The sequence below is a fragment of the Solanum verrucosum genome, unplaced genomic scaffold, assembly GCF_900185275.1.
Source record: "Solanum verrucosum unplaced genomic scaffold, falcon-dt-bn FXZP01000277.1, whole genome shotgun sequence".
NCBI classification, from domain to species: domain Eukaryota; kingdom Viridiplantae; phylum Streptophyta; class Magnoliopsida; order Solanales; family Solanaceae; genus Solanum; species Solanum verrucosum.
In genome coordinates this window covers 1,273,676-1,291,728 of record NW_026019945.1, presented here as the reverse complement: position 1 = coordinate 1,291,728, position 18,053 = coordinate 1,273,676, and the positions used below count along the sequence as shown (strand labels likewise).

General features: G+C 33.8%; 4 protein-coding genes and 1 pseudogene across 5 annotated transcripts in view; 1 reads left to right on the top strand and 4 right to left on the bottom strand.

Annotated features, from left to right (window-relative positions):
- The window catches only part of LOC125841061 (glycerophosphodiester phosphodiesterase GDPDL4), an 80,396-nt gene extending 77,691 nt beyond the window's left edge, over positions 1-2,705 (top strand). Inside the window, exons 8-10 of the mRNA XM_049520071.1 lie at positions 533-672; positions 1,330-1,807; positions 2,076-2,705. Coding sequence (XP_049376028.1) covers positions 533-672; positions 1,330-1,807; positions 2,076-2,371 — 914 coding nt within the window. The 3' untranslated portion in view covers positions 2,372-2,705. The remainder of the gene's footprint in view (positions 1-532; positions 673-1,329; positions 1,808-2,075) is intronic.
- LOC125807431 (polygalacturonase inhibitor-like) overlaps positions 1-18,053 on the bottom strand; it is an 88,710-nt pseudogene that overhangs the window by 37,010 nt on the left and 33,647 nt on the right.
- On the bottom strand, positions 5,709-8,958 carry LOC125806784 (putative MO25-like protein At5g47540). 2 transcript variants are annotated; one of them, XM_049486544.1, is made up of 11 exons: positions 8,694-8,958; positions 8,140-8,301; positions 7,889-8,007; positions 7,710-7,784; positions 7,352-7,445; positions 7,148-7,207; positions 6,964-7,032; positions 6,686-6,784; positions 6,381-6,425; positions 6,185-6,287; positions 5,709-6,090 (listed from the first exon to the last, which is right to left on the bottom strand). In XM_049486544.1, the coding sequence occupies exons 1-11, from the start codon at positions 8,931-8,933 to the stop codon at positions 5,921-5,923; spliced, it is 1,236 nt and encodes a 411-aa protein (XP_049342501.1). In that variant the 5' UTR covers positions 8,934-8,958; the 3' UTR covers positions 5,709-5,920. The 2 variants fall into 2 exon arrangements, with proteins under 2 accessions (XP_049342501.1, XP_049342493.1); XM_049486536.1 differs by having other exon boundaries at positions 5,916-6,108.
- LOC125841081 (beta-1,2-xylosyltransferase) lies at positions 9,975-14,087 on the bottom strand. The gene is made up of 3 exons (XM_049520093.1): positions 13,365-14,087; positions 11,726-11,875; positions 9,975-11,168 (listed from the first exon to the last, which is right to left on the bottom strand). Exons 1-3 carry the CDS (start codon positions 14,058-14,060, stop codon positions 10,446-10,448), a joined length of 1,569 nt encoding a protein of 522 aa, XP_049376050.1. The 5' UTR covers positions 14,061-14,087; the 3' UTR covers positions 9,975-10,445.
- On the bottom strand, positions 15,610-18,050 carry LOC125806833 (pirin-like protein At1g50590). The gene is made up of 6 exons (XM_049486586.1): positions 17,925-18,050; positions 17,570-17,619; positions 17,430-17,468; positions 17,305-17,333; positions 16,567-16,733; positions 15,610-16,180 (listed from the first exon to the last, which is right to left on the bottom strand). Exons 1-6 carry the CDS (start codon positions 18,020-18,022, stop codon positions 15,667-15,669), a joined length of 897 nt encoding a protein of 298 aa, XP_049342543.1. The 5' UTR covers positions 18,023-18,050; the 3' UTR covers positions 15,610-15,666.

The window sequence follows — 18,053 nt, the reverse complement described above, 5'->3', positions numbered from 1 at the left end:
GATAATGAGATAGTTTCTCTTCTGTATTGTGTTTTTTTATCTTCTTCATATCTGGGACTTTTTTACTGTCATGCATTTATCTTTTGCACAAATAACAATTTCAGGGATTAATTTAAGTTTTTTTTTAGCTATTTATTTTGTAGCTTGTTAATTGTTTTGAACTGCACATATAAGCTCTTAAGAGAGGAGCAATATTCTAGGAATTCATCATCCCAGTTCTCCTTCCTCATTAAGAATGACAGTTATTGTTTTTGAAATGTGTGAAATAATTACAAAAACTGGAATTTTATTTGGCTTAATAATAGCCTCTTTTTCCCACTTTGACATGCTTTTGTGACATACACTTTCCGCAAGCTCTTTTAAGACACGTTCTCGAATTTTCTAGAGACCTTCATTTCTTATCTAGACATTTCTGCAAATACTTACGTTTTCTTCTAATTATTTGTCATTGCAAGATTATGCACTACTTCAATTGAAATTTCGGAATACTATTGTTTCAAAATGCACTTTAACATGCTCTAATGTCTTGCAGCGGCAATATCAACCCGGTATTCAGACTTTAGATTGTCACGGAATCCAAAGGCCAGAAATGATGGAAATTTTATGTCGTTAGCAGACTTCTTGACATTTTCCAAAAAGGCTAATGTTTCTGGTGTAGTGATCAGCATAGAGGTGAGTTTGTTTAGGGACTACTGACCTTATTTATACCTATATTCTTATGCATCAATATAGTGTAAGCTCATTTCCGAATCCTAAATGCTTATAAGTTATATACTCACTCCTTATCACTTCTCATTCTGAGTGAGAATTCCATAGCTTCTTATGCTATTTCATAGGTGATTGAATGTGGAAAACATGCCAAACTTTCCCTCGAAAGAATTTAGAACCAGAAAATGCTTTTGGAAAATGGTCTATATATTTAAAGGATTCACTTTATGACTAGTAAAGGTTTAATCGTCTGCTGGATACATAAAGGATCTCAATATCTCCAATTTTCTGAAATGTTCTCTACAAGTTACAACTGAAGCAATTTTAACTGCTTTCCAAGTGTACAATAATGACTTCCTTTTTAGTAGCAGAATCATAATAATTCTATTTTCATTACTTAATGAAGGTGATTACCCACTCAATGTAGAAAGGAATAAAGGATTATAAGAAATTCAATAAGAACTTTGACATCACAAAAAAAAGAAGAGGAAAGAACAGTCAAAGTAGCTGTATTTTTTTTATGTTTATACGAGAAAAAAATCTGATTTAATGGATATCTTTGTACACTGGAGGTTTTACCTCCTTTCTCATTATTTGACACTATATTCTGGCTTCATGCAGAATGCCGCATACCTGGCAAAGCAGGGATTAGGTGTAACTGATGCTGTTTCGGACGCCTTAAGCACAGCTGGTTACAATAATCAGACAGCTAGGAAAGTTATGATCCAATCAAATGACAGTTCTGTTCTGGAAGAATTCAAGAAGAGTAGTTATGAACTTGTTTATTTGGTTGACGAGGATATCAGTGATATTAAGAACTCAACTTTATTGGAGATCAAGACCTTTGCAAAATCTGTTGTCATAACCAAGAAATCAGTCTTCCCCAGTGAAGACGCTTTTATCATTGGTCAAACGAATGTTGTGCAGAAGCTGCAGTCAGCAAATCTCCCCGTATATGTGCGACTATTTAATAACGAGTTTATATCTCAAGCATGGGACTTCTTCTCAGATTCATCTGCTGAGTTAAACAACTATGTTCTTGGAGCTGGCGTTGATGGTCTTGTTACAGAATATCCTGGCACAGCGGCTAGATACCGAAGTAAGTTATTTATATACCTTTGTTATTTCTCATACTGTGTTCCAACCCCAACCCCTTCTTCCCCCTTTCCCCTTTCTTTCTCTTTTAGTTTCTATATTCATCATCCCCAAACATTATTCAGTATAGATGAATCTCTGGTGCAATCTGCTAGATTTGTGTATTTTTTACCAGAGCTTTTGCTTGCTCATATCCATTAAGTTGTGCGTACGAAATGCAAGATTACTATATATCCTCAATTTGACATATACCAATTGTTGGGAATGTACAGGGAACCGTTGTTTAGCATACAAAAACTTGCCACCATATATGAGCCCTGTTCAACCTGGGAGTCTCTTGGGACTCATGACTCTTCAGTCTATGCCACCCGTCGAACCTCCCAGCCCCGTGCTCGATGTAAGTGATGTGACTGAGCCACCTCTTCCACCTATTGCAAAGATAAAGCCAAGTAATGACAATGGTTCTACAGCTAGAGCTCCCACTACCGCTCCAAATGGCCAATCCTCAGTTGTTGCTAGCATTCTCATGAGCTCAGTCGCAATTCTTCTAGCAATTTTCATGGTATAGTGATGATCATTTCTGCCTTGGTGCCACCATTTTGTACAATTTGTTTTAACAATCTTGCTGATCAAACCTCTCTCTGGTGATTATGGAGTCGCACATGGTGGCGGCGGTAGTCTCGGGTCAGCTCATTTAACACGTGATTGTTTCCTTGTACTTGCGATGTATCAAAATTTTCAGCTCTTGTTTATTCTTTACATTCTTCCTTGTTTCTATTTTTCATCCCTTCCCTCCCCTTTTTTTCCATTTTGGGTCAGATTGAGTGGGTGTCTGGGGTTTATTGCCTATTTGTTTGTAAGAATTCTGTATTGGATGTAAGCAATGATCAATGTAGTTAGTAGTTTTCATACACAGCCTTTAATCTTTATATTCTATTCATCACGTAATATAAGATTGCAAATAAATGTTGCAGACCTAATGACTAATTATTCTGTGTTACAACTTCAATGACAGAAATTTGCAAGCTGAAGCATGGAACAGTCAAAAGCAACGTTAGTAAATTTATGGTACAGTTACTTGATATAAACATGTATGTAGCTTACGCATCCACATTTTCCTTAATCGAAGGATTCACGATAGTGATTATATACATGAAAAATAAAGATTGCACGGAGGAGGACATACACCTTAGCCTCCAACACACGAAATACAAATGGTTTTAGCTATAGCACAGTTCATTTGCATCAACCGCAGAGTCTACACAGCGATAGATCTTTCTTTTTCCATATAGAACAAAAGAGTAAAGTGAGCACAAAGCTATACAAGTACACTGAGTACCACAAACAAGGTTTGGTGTATTAGTCATATTCGATCCTGCTCTTGCTTCAGTGAAGCTCTAGATTGGCTTGGCAAAGAGAGATCTACAGTGACGACAACAATGTGCTCTGTCTGTAACACCCAAATTAGCCATCTGATCTGAAATGCCATTTCCTTCCCTAAAGACGTGGACAAAAAAAGAACCCCTTTATGCATCAAGGACCAAATCTGATTGATGATTGATGCTATATATCTGCCACGGAGTACTTTCCTATTGATTATATCAACCAATAGCATAGAGTCGGACTCTACAATAGTCATAAGGTAGCCTCTGTCAATGCACATGCTCAATCCTTGGAGAATAGCCTTAGCTTCTGCCTTCTACCATTACTGCAAATGCCATAGAAAGAAGCAAAGGCCATCATGATCTCTAACAACTCTACCACCTCCGGCAACCCCTGGATTAGCCATACTGCACCCATCCACATTTGTTAACTTAAATATACTCCTGGCCATCGATACACCTTAATTGATAGAGATATGTGGTGACGTTCATACACTCCACCAGCAGATCACAAACAACAATGCTAGTTATATCTTTGTTGCAATAGGCTAAGCTGTCGAGGAAGTAATTTGACAAAGTTAAAAGGAGACGACACTGCACAAATTAACATTTTCGACAAAAATGCAATGTTTCAGGGTTGAGTGGTAGCAAAATGTAAGCATGGGGAGTTTGTGGTGAAAAGAGAAGGAGAAAGGTATTTTGTTTGTACGATATGTGGTTGAAAAAGAACAAATGATGTCTTGAGATTGAATGGTGAAGGGATTTCTTTTTTGCGCCATTGTGAAAAACAGAAATAGAATATTGAGGTAGGTTGGTTTTTGGATAGAGAAGAAAAGAGGATGTGCTTAATGTCTAATATATTTAGACTGCCTCACGGAAATCGCATCACACTTGACCACTTAATTCTATCTGTTCGTAAGCCTACATCATAAGTCATAACCAAACGAAAAGTTCTTCATGATCTTAGCTCATTAGTTCCTACATTATAACCAAACGAAAAGTTCTTCATGATCTTAGCTCATAAGTTCCTACATTAGTAAGGAATCACAATGGTATCAAGCTTAAGGTATATCACTAATAAAGGCATGAATTACTTCCTAGAGATTGCGAATGACAGTTGATAATATGCTTTCCAGTTTTGTTCTTCATTGATACATTGCGCGTGTGTGAGTATAATACACAGCGCTCACCACAGCTGAGGATGTCTAATGAATCATCAAATGAAGCACATACCTAAAAGTTTCTTTATTTGGTTCAAATCATCAATTCACAAGTCTCGTTCGATTAACTTTTCGAGCACAATCTCTCCTAATAATTACAAATAATCCAATGAAATCTTTTGGAATGAGGAATCAATACAGCTAAAATTTGACAAACAAACAACAAGAATACAGCAAAAAAAAAAAGTACAAGGAATCCAAAAATGCTACTAATAATCAACATTACCAGAAAATAAAAAGTTACCGAGAAGAGGAGAGATTGAACTATTTGCCATATTTTTTTCTCAATCGATCCTTGACAAAGTCATTCCGAGCTTTAGTTCGAGCTTGTTGAGGAGCAATATTGATATAAGAATGATGTACACCAAAAGCAAATAGAGCAGCACCACCAAAGAAACACGCCAATGTAGCAGCAAACTTTGAAGGAGATGATGGGTAGCAGAAAACCATTTCGATTTTGGGGATCGTAACAACAATTTACACAAAAATCTTCAAGAAAATATAACTAACAGAAATCCAGAATTCAAATTTGGAGCAAAATTTTCCGATTTTGTGAATTGAACAAATCTATGAAGATCTGGGAGAAGTGACGATTCTTCTGCTGTGTTCATACACTCGGGTTTCTCTTTGGGCTTTTTCGTTAGGCCCACCCAGCCCATTTCTTCTTATAATCACCATATGATTACACAAGAGGGATTATTTGAGTCTTATGGCCTTTTACTAAGAGGTCACAATTACAAGAGAAGTTACACTAATAGCCATTTGGACAGAAATATTAAAAGTGCTTATTTTAGAGAGTTAAAACTCGATATTTGACATAACTTTTAAGTAAAAAAGTAATGAATAAGAGTTTTGAGTACGTAATATTATAAGTTGTTTTTCCGAATCTTAAAAAATAATAATATAGGTTTTCCATGGAAATACAACAAATTATTGCTTTAATATAGGTAAACTTGTTTTTTTTTTCAAATTGATTATCCAAATACAACTTACTATTCGCCAAAACATTGTTCAAAATAAAATAGATTTTAGAAATTTCACCGAATAGACTGGATTTTTAATAAATAGGCATACTCAAGAATCCCATATGAGTTCAAAATTGAAACCTTTTAAATACAAAACCTTTACAACAATCAGTAACTTCAATCCCAAACAAGTTAAGATCGATAATATGAATCTCAGGAATCGCAAATGAGTGTACTATAAAGCATGCAAGTGCCAACAAACTCAGGAACATGGTTGTAAGAAGTTATATATAAAGTTGTTTAAGATGAAGAAAATTGACAAATGTTCGATTTACATCATGAATAACATGTTTCTTATCGATGCTCTTTCAAATAACCAGAGCAAAGATGACATACTCCACTGCATTTAGTAATTCTTTGATCAACAGACTCAAAAAGTTTTAAAAAAACGTTTATTTTAGTATAATTCATAAAACAATGACTCGTATACTAAAGCTTTTGCGATTCTCCAGAGCTTGTAGTTGGTCTCATGGAACGTAGTTCTGGGAAATTATGTAAGTTGTCTCGAGAGAGGTGTTGTTGGTAACTTATACAGTTCTCCTGAAGCAGTAGGTGTACCGGGAAATTTATGCAGTTCCCCTGAGAAAAGAGGTCCTTTTGCTTCAAGTTCTGCAATTTCTTTCACAACTTGAGCTTTATCTGCTTCGAATTGTTCATCTTCTGCAAACAGACAATGTTCTGTATTTATATATACCATTCCTCATACGAAGATGATATCAACGATTATATTGGTTGGTTGAAGTAAAGTTAGTACCTTTATCGATCCTGAAACTTGCAAAGAAACGTAGAAGCTTGCTTCTATTGGCAACGATTATGTTGACAATGTCAGTAGGCTTGTTTCTATTGGCAACGAAAAGCTGTCAACAGAACAAAAGAACAAGCAGAGAGAAGTGAAGAGGAGTCGTCATACATGAACACTAGATAATTAGTTGTTATGAAGATTTGATTACCTTGAACACGTGAAATGCATCTAGTTGAATGTTCTTGCTAGCCTCCTGAAACATGAAAAGACCGAGAAGGAAATGTAGCAGCAAGATTGAGTCGTATAATAATGTGTCAAGTAAACATAGTGAAATAATAACACTAGCAAATGGACACGAAAGAATCAAATGACGAGAGTTAAACTCATGAATCAAATTATGGAAGGAAGTTATTCCATCGTTGTCTTTATTACTCGGAGAATTTGTATGATGTTGCAAAATGCTCCGAGGGGAAAAGAAGTCCTAGCTTATGGCACATTGGTAGAATTACATACCCTCAAAAGATTCATCAAAATCCTTAGATTATCCTTCGAGCTGACATAGCGTGTCATCACAGCAGAATTTGAGCGATCAAGTAAAATATCTCCCAAAAGCTGAAAAATAGATAAGAGTGCGGATAAAACTTACATGAAAAATACTTCTATCGTGATGAAATATAGCAGAGAAATTACTTAAATGTATACAAAGAGAAAGAACACCATTGAAGTCCATGGAACCAACACCAAATCAAGCTGAGACGTGCTTTGAGACGAGAATATGACATCTATTTTACCTTGATAGCTTGTCTTCTGGTGATATAGTTTGCTGATTCCAAAAGCTTCGCATTAAATTCAACAAAGAACTATAACAAAGAAAAGTGGAGAATATGTTATACCAGTATGTCGTAGGATGAAGTTGGTGTTAATGAACTAACATAAAGAAAATCATACAAATGGCAAATGAGGATCATAACATACCCAATCATAATTTTCAGAGAGAAATTCAGCTACTGTGGATTTATGCCTGGTCATAAGCTCCTGCAACAAGTTGCAAACGAAAAAAATGATTCGAAGTTGAGTAACACTATGACGAATATTATGTGGCGAGTGGTAATAGTGCATTCCTAACAGATCTGAAACAGATCAAGAAATCTTGTCATCACAGAATTTGTGATTAATAACCTTAAAGGTCGCTGTAGCATCTGCAGCAACATCAAATTCTGGGATTTGCATGTAATCGAAAAACTTTTTCATGTGCTCGGAGTTTAATACGTATCTGCAAATATTCAACAAATTATGGGAAAATTGCCCATAAACACTAATAAAACAAACAATATAAAATCAATCAGAGATTAATAATAACACACGTTGAACAGAACAACAAGACGAGAAGAAGTGATGGTTTAAACAAAAAGCAAAGAAGCATTGTTATTCATCGGTAAAGTAAGAAGGAACCTCGGAGTCAATAATAACACAAAACAAACCATTGATCATAGCAGCTTCCAATTAACATATTAACGGTGTTCACAAAGTTGCTTACCTTGCAACAACTTGATGGCGAATACACTCCCTCAACATTGTTCCGTAATGCAAAGCAAGACCTGGATCATCATATCTATAACAGAAACAGTGAGGACAAGGTCGTGCTCAAGTTAAAGATCACGAGGAAGAGAGGGCATTCCGCCAACCTGGTAAGGAGAAAAATACAGATTAGCTTACCCGCATACCAAATGATCCATAAGGTCCGAGTTGGCTTCCAAATAATCAGATGCAATCAAGCGTGAATTAACTGGTTGCCTTTGTAGATTGGCCACAATTCGTGTGACATCTTTACGAGCCTAAGAAACGAATGATCATTTTGGTAACACGTTCGGCCAATAAAACAAGGCAAAAAAACATCCTTTAACTAAAAACAACAGATAGTAAAAAGCTTAAATACTTCCACAAGAATCAAATGTATAAAAACTCACCTCCAAGTTCAATTTAGGTAAACAAATGATGATGAGACGAAATGTATTCTCTCGAAAAAACTCCTGAGTCAATTGCGCGCACGCATCAACAGCAGGTTCACATTCATTACTACCATACAACATTGCTTTCAGCTCATGTAAAAGAGAATCCAGTTCTTCCATCTGCAAAGCATTATGTATCATAAGATACAGAAAAAATACAATTTTTTTGAAATAGCATGCATGTGAAATCTCATAGTCGGAATTAGAGTTATGCAGGTATTAGTTATGTAGAAATTAATTACGAGTGAATCTATTTAGGAATTAGTTATTTATGCATTATTTATTCCATCTACTATCCTATATAATATAATACATGAATTAGTTATGCAAGTTTCCAAATTGTCAACTATAACATCATTTTAATTTCATACCTGAATAACTTATTTTTTATCCATCTACCAAATGTCGTATAAGTTATACAAAAATCAAATCAATACACGAATAACTTATTTCTTATTCAGCTACCCAACGAATAATCAAAATAAAAAATTAATAATAAAAAAATAAGTCACCTTGTCAAAATGACTGGGATCAACATTGTCATCCAGGGAATCAACAGCCTCCAACAAAAATCTCACCCGACGAACAATCTCAGCGGGAGGCTTACGCTTAGCCTTCGATTTGAAAATGGATTTAACAGCAGTGGAACGAAACGCCTTAGTAAACAATTTCTTCAAATTATTTGGTTTCACTTTCCTGGATCCATTTATCCCATTCGCTAATCCCGCGATTTGAGTCGCCGGAATCGGCATTGTGAATTGTAATTCACAATGCTAATGGTAGATTTGAATGCGTACACGAACAATAATACACTTTTTTGCAAATTGAAAAAGACGGAATGAAGAAAAACGACAATGGCAATGCCATTTACAGAAATCTAATAGCTAAAACATAAGGAGAAAGTTTTTTTATGTTAATTTTTATTTTGGATAAAATTCTAAATCAGAATCAGAGGAGAATTTGGAATGATGTTATTTTTTTGCTACAATTGAAAAAATAAAATAAAAAATTCACCACCCTCCTTCTCCTCCAATGATAATCTTTGCACTCTTTGCATATATTTGTTTTCTACAACTTTTTTTTATTTTTAAATTTTTATCCTTTTTTTTCCTCTTAGATAATACACTTTTTTTTTAAAATATAATAAATGATTAGTAAGTACAGTTTTATTATTTGAGTGGGTGAAATAAATGTTATCCGGATCTGATGTATTTTTTTTTTAAAAAAAATAAGTATTTATCTGCGCCTATTGTTTAGCTCAACCAATTATTTTAACTTTAATTAATTAAAAGTGAAAGCAAGAACACATATTAATTATTGTTAAGTGATGTAATTATATATAAAAGACGCATGTCTGGTATTCTTTTGTTTTGGTATAAACATTTCGTGAGGTTTTACCATGATATAATTATTTGATATTTTTTATCTATTTTCATTATAGAAAAAACATATTGCTTATTTCAATGGATTTTGATTTGTAAATTTAATTATTATTGTATATTAAGTTAAGGTTACTGTAAAAATGCGTAATTTTTTTTTTTTTTTTAAATAGCACTTTGATTACATACTTCCTCAGACAAATTTGGCCTAGTAGTCCTATTCTTGAATGTTTCACTTTCAAAAAATGAGGTTGCTCATTTCAAGCGCAACTAAAAAAGATAGCTCGTGAAAAAAGTATCCCGCATTAAGGAGACACACCAACATCTGAAAAATAAGAAAATATGCTATATGTACAACTTGAAGAACACAAATCGATGGATTTAAGAGAAATAACATAGATAGAGAGCTAAAAATACGCGAAAATCTCTGTTAAATTTCTCATTTCTTTTGTTTGGTTACAACCATATCTTCACTGAACACTACACTGAGGTACTTGTTAATCTGCTACTTCAACTTGTTTGTTAATCTGTGTCTTCCCAGAACAAGAAGATAATAAATTGCAGAAAACAATTGACAACGAATTGTAAGGAAGTTGTACCAACCTAATGTGATTTACAAATGTGTGTGTCACGAGTGACTTGTAATCTTGCACCATAAAGAATATCTTCAATGAGCTCACCATAACGATCGTTCTGAGAGTCCATAACTGAGAGGGCTAATAAATTAGTAACTGCCAGAAACTGTGAAGCTTGAGAACACCAGATTGAGGATCAAGATTGCAGCAAAACTATAGAACTGCAGATGAAACATATTTTACACGATTTTCAGGCTCCAAGTTCCAGTCTTTTAGAGAAAAGCCAAACTGTTCAAACTGTTGAGTAGAGTTAGCAGGCAAGACTCCTCAAAATACTGCTGAGCTTGTCAATTACGACTGGTGGATCTGCATAAGACCCCTCCAAATCAATGGGATGATACTCCAATCCTTTCCACTGAGCGATCAGAGCAAAATGGGGGCGCCTATATTCGCTGCTTATAATTTCTAGTATTATAGCTTTTGGTGCTGCAGAAACAATGTGTGTTAGACCTGCTCCATGAGCACCAACAATGACAGAAGCATCTTGGATTGCTCGAACTTGCTCTTTCATGGACATGTGGGCAAATAATCCGTTAATCACATTTAATTTGCACTCCGTGTGGTTCAAGGACCAGCTCTTTATGGAATCAAATACTTCTTGTTCATTGCTAAGCCTAGACTGTACCTTTCCGCCATGACGCGGGTGAGCTAAATAATCCTCACGTCTAACAAAGAGGACATTAGGGCCAGTGACTGTCCTTGGGATGTTCTGTCTATCCACAGGAAATCCAAAGGCTGCTCTGATCATCTCTCCAAACTCGGACAACCGTGCAGTTTTTCTATCATTGGGATTTTGCCACAAATCATGGGCAGGAGCTCCAATACAATCTATACTTTCGGAAAGCCCCTTAAACAGGGCAGTTTCATATCCCAACGGCGAGAGGATAGCATGGCGGAAACAAACCGGACCACTAAAGTTTTTAGCATAAGTGAGGCTTGAAAACAGTGCTCTCCATGTTTCCTCCAATTGTGTCTGTTTTTTTTTTTTTTCAAACAGAAAAGAGTAAAAACAGTTATTCAAAAGAATAACATGAAGAAACTGAATTTGAAGATAAATCAAACACCAAAAAACAATCTTGGCCAAGTAAAATTCATCAAGATTACAGCAGTGGAGTGAAAGAGCTTTCAGCACATGTAAGTGTAGGCTATGTACGTGAGTCCCATTAAAGTATTAACTATTAAGCATGCAACAGGAAGGAATGTACAAGTAAGGTGACGATAAATTGTCCAGAAATGAAATAATTGCTAACTTTTTTCATAACAAAACTTCTTTTTGACCACCAAGGGACCATTCAAATAAACAGTGACACGTAAATAGAAGTAAGAATGAGCCAATTGCAACAACTAGGTACTGAGTTAATGGCTGTGTCACATAGAAAGCTGAAACAAAGGGAAACTGGGTATTAAAACGACCAACTTGACACAAGAATCTCAAGTGCATTGCATGCTAGAGAATAATTACTAATTCCACATTCATCTATGATATAGAACAGTGCAGCACATCATAATCAACAATACTTTCAAACGTACCTCACAATGGCCATCTACAAAAACCAAATGTGGCCGACTCGGTAAGCCAGTAACTCTGGATGCCGCGTATGCACTATACCAATCAGTAACTGTATGAAAAAGATTTGCATACTCAAATCGCGTAATCAAAAGTGATGGTTCTTCAATCCACTGAAATAAAAATTAGAAAAATGACAGCAATGTAAGGCATCGATTACAGAAAGATGGCATTAGTAAAAGACAGAGCTTCCTTACATGGCTGCTTGAACACTGATATCTAGCATGAATAACTTTTTGATAAGCGCATAAAGAACTGAAAAAATGTTCATCTCATAAATATTCCAAGAATGAGCAATCTAAAACAGAAAATATAAGACCACTTATCATCATTTCAGATGATTCTCTTTCATTAGTGGATAAGGTAACGTAACCTAACAGTGCTACATCCTTCATGTATTCCTCTTGTTAGTGCACAACAGTGCTTTGGATTTTGATTAAACTTAAAATGATACCACGGCGAAGATCTAAAATTAACTGGAACTTTCCGTAGCTAATAAGCAAGTGAAGGTCCCTATCTGGTACAGGTTTCCTCCTAGCTATAAGTTGCTCCTAACATACAAACCATGTTCGGGACACAGTCAAATCAAGTCGATAGTCCTCAATATGCAACAACCAGTTGTGCAAGTATGCTTCAAAACACATTTACTCAAATTAATTTTGAAGTATTACAGGAATAAAGCTGGCCAGCTCAGACAAATGCTACCATATTCCGTTTGTAAAATGGAAATAAAGAGAAAAAGGAGAACACATTGTTTGAGTCATTTTTTTTCTATATAGCTAAATCTGTCCATGGTTCACTACAAGTATCAATCAAACAAAAGAATCAATAGAGTAAAAGAATCAACATTAAGAAAGGGACAGCACGTAAATTAACTAACTTTCTTATGCTAGACATCAAAAGTTGTAGGATTCACCTTAGATCACATACACTGACCATTTGCCAACTTAAGGTCGTTAACTACCCACAATGAATACTCTTCGAGGTCCATAAATTCGATAACTTTATGGATTCAAATCCAAAACTACAATTAAAGGTCTAGATAAACTCTAAATCTTAACAAAATATTTAGTAAAACATTCCAAAATCACCACTTCATCTATAATCTAATCAAATGAAGTGCAACGATAATCCAAAAGTTAATTAACTCATGTTATCCATCATCTACTCCAGATTTCAAGGAATTCTCTTTAATGACACATATAAAACAACATTTATAACACTGAGCTACTTTTCAAGCAACAATTAAATAAGTCAGTCTTCATTAAATAGATCAAACAACATTCTCAAAGATCAAAACTTTAATACTCCCTCTGTCCCTAATTACTTGTCCACTTTTGAATTGGCACACCTATTAAGAAATCAACTAATGACATAGTGAATTTATCATTTTTTCCCTGCTAATTATGAAGTGGATGAAAAGTTCTGTATTTTTCAAAGTAATTAGTCATTTAGTTGAGGATATAATAGGTAAAAAACTTTTATCCTTTCTTGATTTGTCAAAATGGACAAGTAATTAGGGACAACTATAAAAGGAAAAGTGAACAAGTAATTAGGGACAAAGGGAGTATCAGATCAAACAAAGTTTCGAAAAAATCAAACCTCAGAACAATGAAAATCATTGGCGCCAACCAATCGAATCGAGTCGATTAATTCCCTCATAGTGTGCTTTGAGATTTCACCTTCAGGTAAATATTTATTCAAGAAATTTTCATCAGCTAATTTTTTCCCAATTTTTGTTCTTTCATTAACCTCTATCTCAAAAGCTCCATTTTCAAAAATGGGTAACTCTTCTTCTTCTCCCCTTCCTATTACTTTTTCCAATTTCTCTCCTCCTTTAGACATCAAAATTTTCTCCGGATTCATCCTTATTACCCCTCCTTCACAAATCGAACTCTGCAATGTCTCACTGAAAAAACACCTAAACCATCCTCCTCCTCCTCCGGAATCTCTGTTTTCACCAAATTTCCGGTGAATTTCCGGCGAGGTTTTGAGAAGATCGATTTTACGAGTAAACCCATTTCCAAAATAACCCTCACAGGATCTCCAACCAACGTTGGGGTTCTGAGACCAAGGGAGGTAAGACGGCAATATGGGCCATGGTTTGGATTGGGAAACGACGGAGGAGTGCAAATTTGGGTGGTTTTCCGATGAAGAAAAGCGGTTTCCGGTAGTAATATAGTGGTTTTTGGGGAAATTGTGGCGGAAATGATCTGGGTGTGAAGAGAAGTAGAGATAAAGAGTGATTGAGTTGAGAGCAAAGAGAGAAAGAAGAATTTTCAGCGTTTTCTTGTTCATCTTCTTCTTCTTCCTCTCTCTCTCTCAGTTGCACTATTACCAGTTGTATTTATATTTATAAAATAACTTAACTAAACGGATAAATATGTTATTATTGTTGTAATAATATTTGTATTAGTATTTAATAGTGACTAATTAACTTGTATTTGTACCTGTTGAATTACTTCACTATAATAAATTTTTGAATGTAAATAAATTTTTACGATCATATTTCTTAAAAAAGTAATTATAGATAATTCTTTAGAATTAATTGTGTTTGAAAATTGTAAATTTATATGTATACGTTATTAAATTAACCAACTATAGTAAATTTTTGAATGTAGATAAATTTTTACGATCATATTTCTTAAGAAGTAGTAATAATTATAGATAATTTAGGGTTAATTGTGTCTAAAGAATTGTACATTTATATGTTATATAATTAACAGTAGGGAGTTTTTTTCTTTTTTATTGGACTTCATATATGTTGGAAATTGTATTATACTTTTATACTTTAAAGGATATTTATATAATTAATTTCTTAATTAGAAATCTTGTTTTGAATTATGAAAATTAAACCATTTTTTATGAACACTTTAGTCTTAGAGTGAATTTTTTAAATATGAATATAAATTTGTGGAGCATTAAATGAATAACAAATAAAAATTTAAGTAAATAAAAAAAGTGTAGAATAGAATTGGAGTCAAAATTAAATTTATATACTATGACTTTTGCTTGCTTTCCATCTTGAACCAAACAATTAAGGACATTTTTTTATAACATTTTTGTTTATTTATTCCATTTAGTCAAAGTTATTGAAATTTCACCATTTTGTACTATTCTCAAGTTGCATGTGAATGGATTGTGACTATAGCTAATATGGCAAATTAATTAATTATAATATCTGACCATGTTAATATAATTGCGTACCACCTAAGTTTTGCCAACTTTATAAAGAATCAAAAAATAAAAAATAAAATTGATGTGCCCATAAAGCACGAGTCAATGATCTTTGAGAAAAATAAATGTTCCAACAAAAAAATAGCATTATTAAAAGTTTTCATAACTCATATTACTTGATCAGGTTTTTTTATATTCTTTTTCTTCTATTGGAACAAAGGTAGGTCTGGAAATAATTCGTCATAAATTCAAGCTTTGATGTGACGGAAGAATAAAATCATCATAAATTTGTCATAATTTTAAGACGGACTATTCAAAGTCTGAGATGTATATCAAAAAACAAACAAATACTAATATATTCAGCCATATCATTGACATTTAAAATTATTTGTTATATTCAAAGTGTGCATGGAAACAAGGAAAATATGGTAACAACAAAAGAATCAAGGATAAAAGAAAAAAAGACAATTTGAAACACTAAGTTTCTGCTATATGCGGGGTTCGAGAAACTATCAAACTACAAAGGTTTATTGTGCATAGTCTATGTCTTGTATATATGCATAACGTTGTTTCCACGGCTCGAACATGTCACCCCAACGACTTTATCAGTTATGCTAAGAATATAATGATATATACTCTGTATATATATGATATACAATGCTTTTCCTAGTCCAAAAGCGACGAGAATCTGAATCAGTCGAATCTGTAAATTTCCACTTATCAATAATTAATAACCAAGCTCAACTCTAGCTTGAGATCTCCAATACCTAGCTTTCTCAAAACCATTAGTATAATTCTCAAAATCCTCAATAGTTTGATCAATTTCTTCTTGAGTATTCATCACAAAAGGTCCCAATTGTTCTATTGGTTCACCCAATGGCTCTCCACCTACTAATATAAACCTTAGTATTTTTGTCCCTTTATTCCATGCCACAAGTCCATCACCAAATCCACTTAAAAGCAACAAATTATGTGAAGATATAGGTGAATTTGTTCTTGAATCTTGACCAAAAATACCTTCACCTTCTAAAATATATACAAATGAATTATATGATTTGGGAATTGGTTGTTGAATTTGGGATCCTGGTTTTAGAGTAAAGTCCAAATATATTGTTGGAGTTTTTGTGTGTATAGTTGATTTTATTCCTAGTGCTTCTCCTGCTATAACTCTCACTTTTACTCCATCTTTTGTTGCTTCTCCTATGTTTGCACCTGATATTTCTTGATATCTTGGTTGTATCCTGTTAAAAACCATAGAGATATTAGATTCGAAGGCAAACTCAGGATTTGAAGACTTCGGGGTGCACTTAAAATAAAAACAGTGAAATAGGGTAGTAGTTGATCAATTTGAACCCTGGTCTCACAGGTGGTTCATTTAGCTTGTACTATCACCTCATGGGTGCACTGTTAATTATACATTACTTGTTGTCGATTTCTCAAGATAGATATACATGATTTTTTCCGAAATTAACAAGTGCACATGCACCCCACCAAATCATGTGGATCCACCTCTAATTAGAATAATATTTGTAAGAAATATGTTTTCTTCCTTAATGAGCCTTATACAACGCAAATTTAAATCAATCAACCTTAAAATATATGAATATCGAACGCGGAATAAACTTACATTTTGTGTTTGGAGGAGAGGTTAATCCATAATTGTAAACCTTTTTGAATTCCCTCAGTTGCAGGCATTTCTGAATGAACTACTCCTCTTCCAGCAGTCATCCATTGTAAATCACCTGCTTTAATTGTGCCTTTGTGTCCATCAAAATCTTCATGTGTCACAGCTCCCTGTTGTACAAAATAATAATATAAAAAACTTGCTTTGATTTCAACTAATATGAAATTAACATATAAATGTTGTTGTTTTTTTACCTAAATAATTGTCAACATCATGAAATGTAGGATACAAAAACAAAATGGACATTTATGTGCTGACTGTTTAAACATAAATTAATCAAGTCATTTATAAGTAAATATTTATTTTGATCCTTCTAAGCTGAACAATCACATTTATTCAACTACTCCTTTAATTTTCTGAAACGTGGAAATTAATTTAGTCCTTTTACACCAACAGCATGTGAAAGAGACTATTAATTACTAAATAGAATAAGCCGACATAAGGTGTTTAAAATGAATATTGTCATATCTAAGTGAAATTCCGTGTCAACTTTTAAGGGGCCAAACAAAGCTGGTCCATTGAATCAGCTTCCACGAGTTCCGTATCAACCGGAGGAAGTAATAAGAGGGATTCCGTTCAGTCTATCCAGTAGAGGCTCCGATGGGTTAAGCCTAATATCTTAATTTGCTTCTCTTTCTCTTTTTTTAATTATTAAAAGTGTAAAATTGAAAATAAAAATACCTGCAACATGTACGTGACAGTTTCAAAGCCTGTAAAATTCAAGAAAAAAATAGTGATGAGATTTGAAAATTATTTTAGATGGGAAAAATTAGAACAAATTAAATAATTAGAATGCTAATTGCTACCTCTATGTGGATGATCAGGAAAACCAGCTGGAGCAGAAACTGTAATTAATTTTAATTAGACAAAAAAGAAGAGATTAACATATGGATAAAATGCTAAAAAATTCAGTTAGTAATTAATCCAAGAATTTAATTAAACATACCTGAGAATTCATCCAAAACAATGAATGGATCAAAGTATCTTAACTCAAACCTGAGATATGAAAAATACAAAAAAATGTCAATTTTCGACGTAGAACATAAATATATGAGAAAAACAATAAAATTTGATTGAAGATTAAATTTTGAAATGTAATTGACTTAAACAATAATAACAAACTCAATATAGTTCCACATATAGGGTCTGAAGAGGATAGAGTGTAAGCAGATTTTATCCCTATCTTTCAATAGACCCTCAAATGAAAGGAAAGATGAAAAACATATTGTATTAAAAACAACAACGTATTCAGTATAGTCCCACCAAAATCGGAGCGAAAAATTTAAAAAGTGTATATATACCTTCCAATACTTCTTCTAACAACAGCTCCAAGGCCTTCTTGTTGAGGCCTTGCCAAAAATTTTCTTGCAATAGAACGAGGTTCTCTTACAATTGACATTTTTGTCTTGTCTAAAAGTACTAAATTAGAA

Excerpts from the sequence above, each read along its gene's own strand:
- LOC125806833 (XM_049486586.1), bottom strand. The coding sequence starts at position 18,022 with ATGTCAATTGTAAGAGAACCTCGTTCTATTGCAAGAAAATTTTTGGCA. Across the intron at positions 17,620-17,924 it reads GTTAGAAGAAGTATTGGAAG|GTTTGAGTTAAGATACTTTG; the intron begins GTATATATACAC and ends TTCATATCTCAG. Across the intron at positions 16,734-17,304 it reads CTGTCACGTACATGTTGCAG|GGAGCTGTGACACATGAAGA; the intron begins GTATTTTTATTT and ends TTTGTACAACAG.
- LOC125841081 (XM_049520093.1), bottom strand. The coding sequence starts at position 14,060 with ATGAACAAGAAAACGCTGAAAATTCTTCTTTCTCTCTTTGCTCTCAAC. Across the intron at positions 11,876-13,364 it reads ATGATTTTCATTGTTCTGAG|TGGATTGAAGAACCATCACT; the intron begins GTTTGATTTTTT and ends TTTTTATTTCAG. Across the intron at positions 11,169-11,725 it reads TTGTAGATGGCCATTGTGAG|ACACAATTGGAGGAAACATG; the intron begins GTACGTTTGAAA and ends AAAAAAAAACAG.
- LOC125806784 (XM_049486536.1), bottom strand. The coding sequence starts at position 8,933 with ATGCCGATTCCGGCGACTCAAATCGCGGGATTAGCGAATGGGATAAAT. Across the intron at positions 7,208-7,351 it reads ATGCTACAGCGACCTTTAAG|GAGCTTATGACCAGGCATAA; the intron begins GTTATTAATCAC and ends AACTTGTTGCAG. Across the intron at positions 6,288-6,380 it reads ATGCATTTCACGTGTTCAAG|CTTTTCGTTGCCAATAGAAA; the intron begins GTAATCAAATCT and ends TTCTGTTGACAG.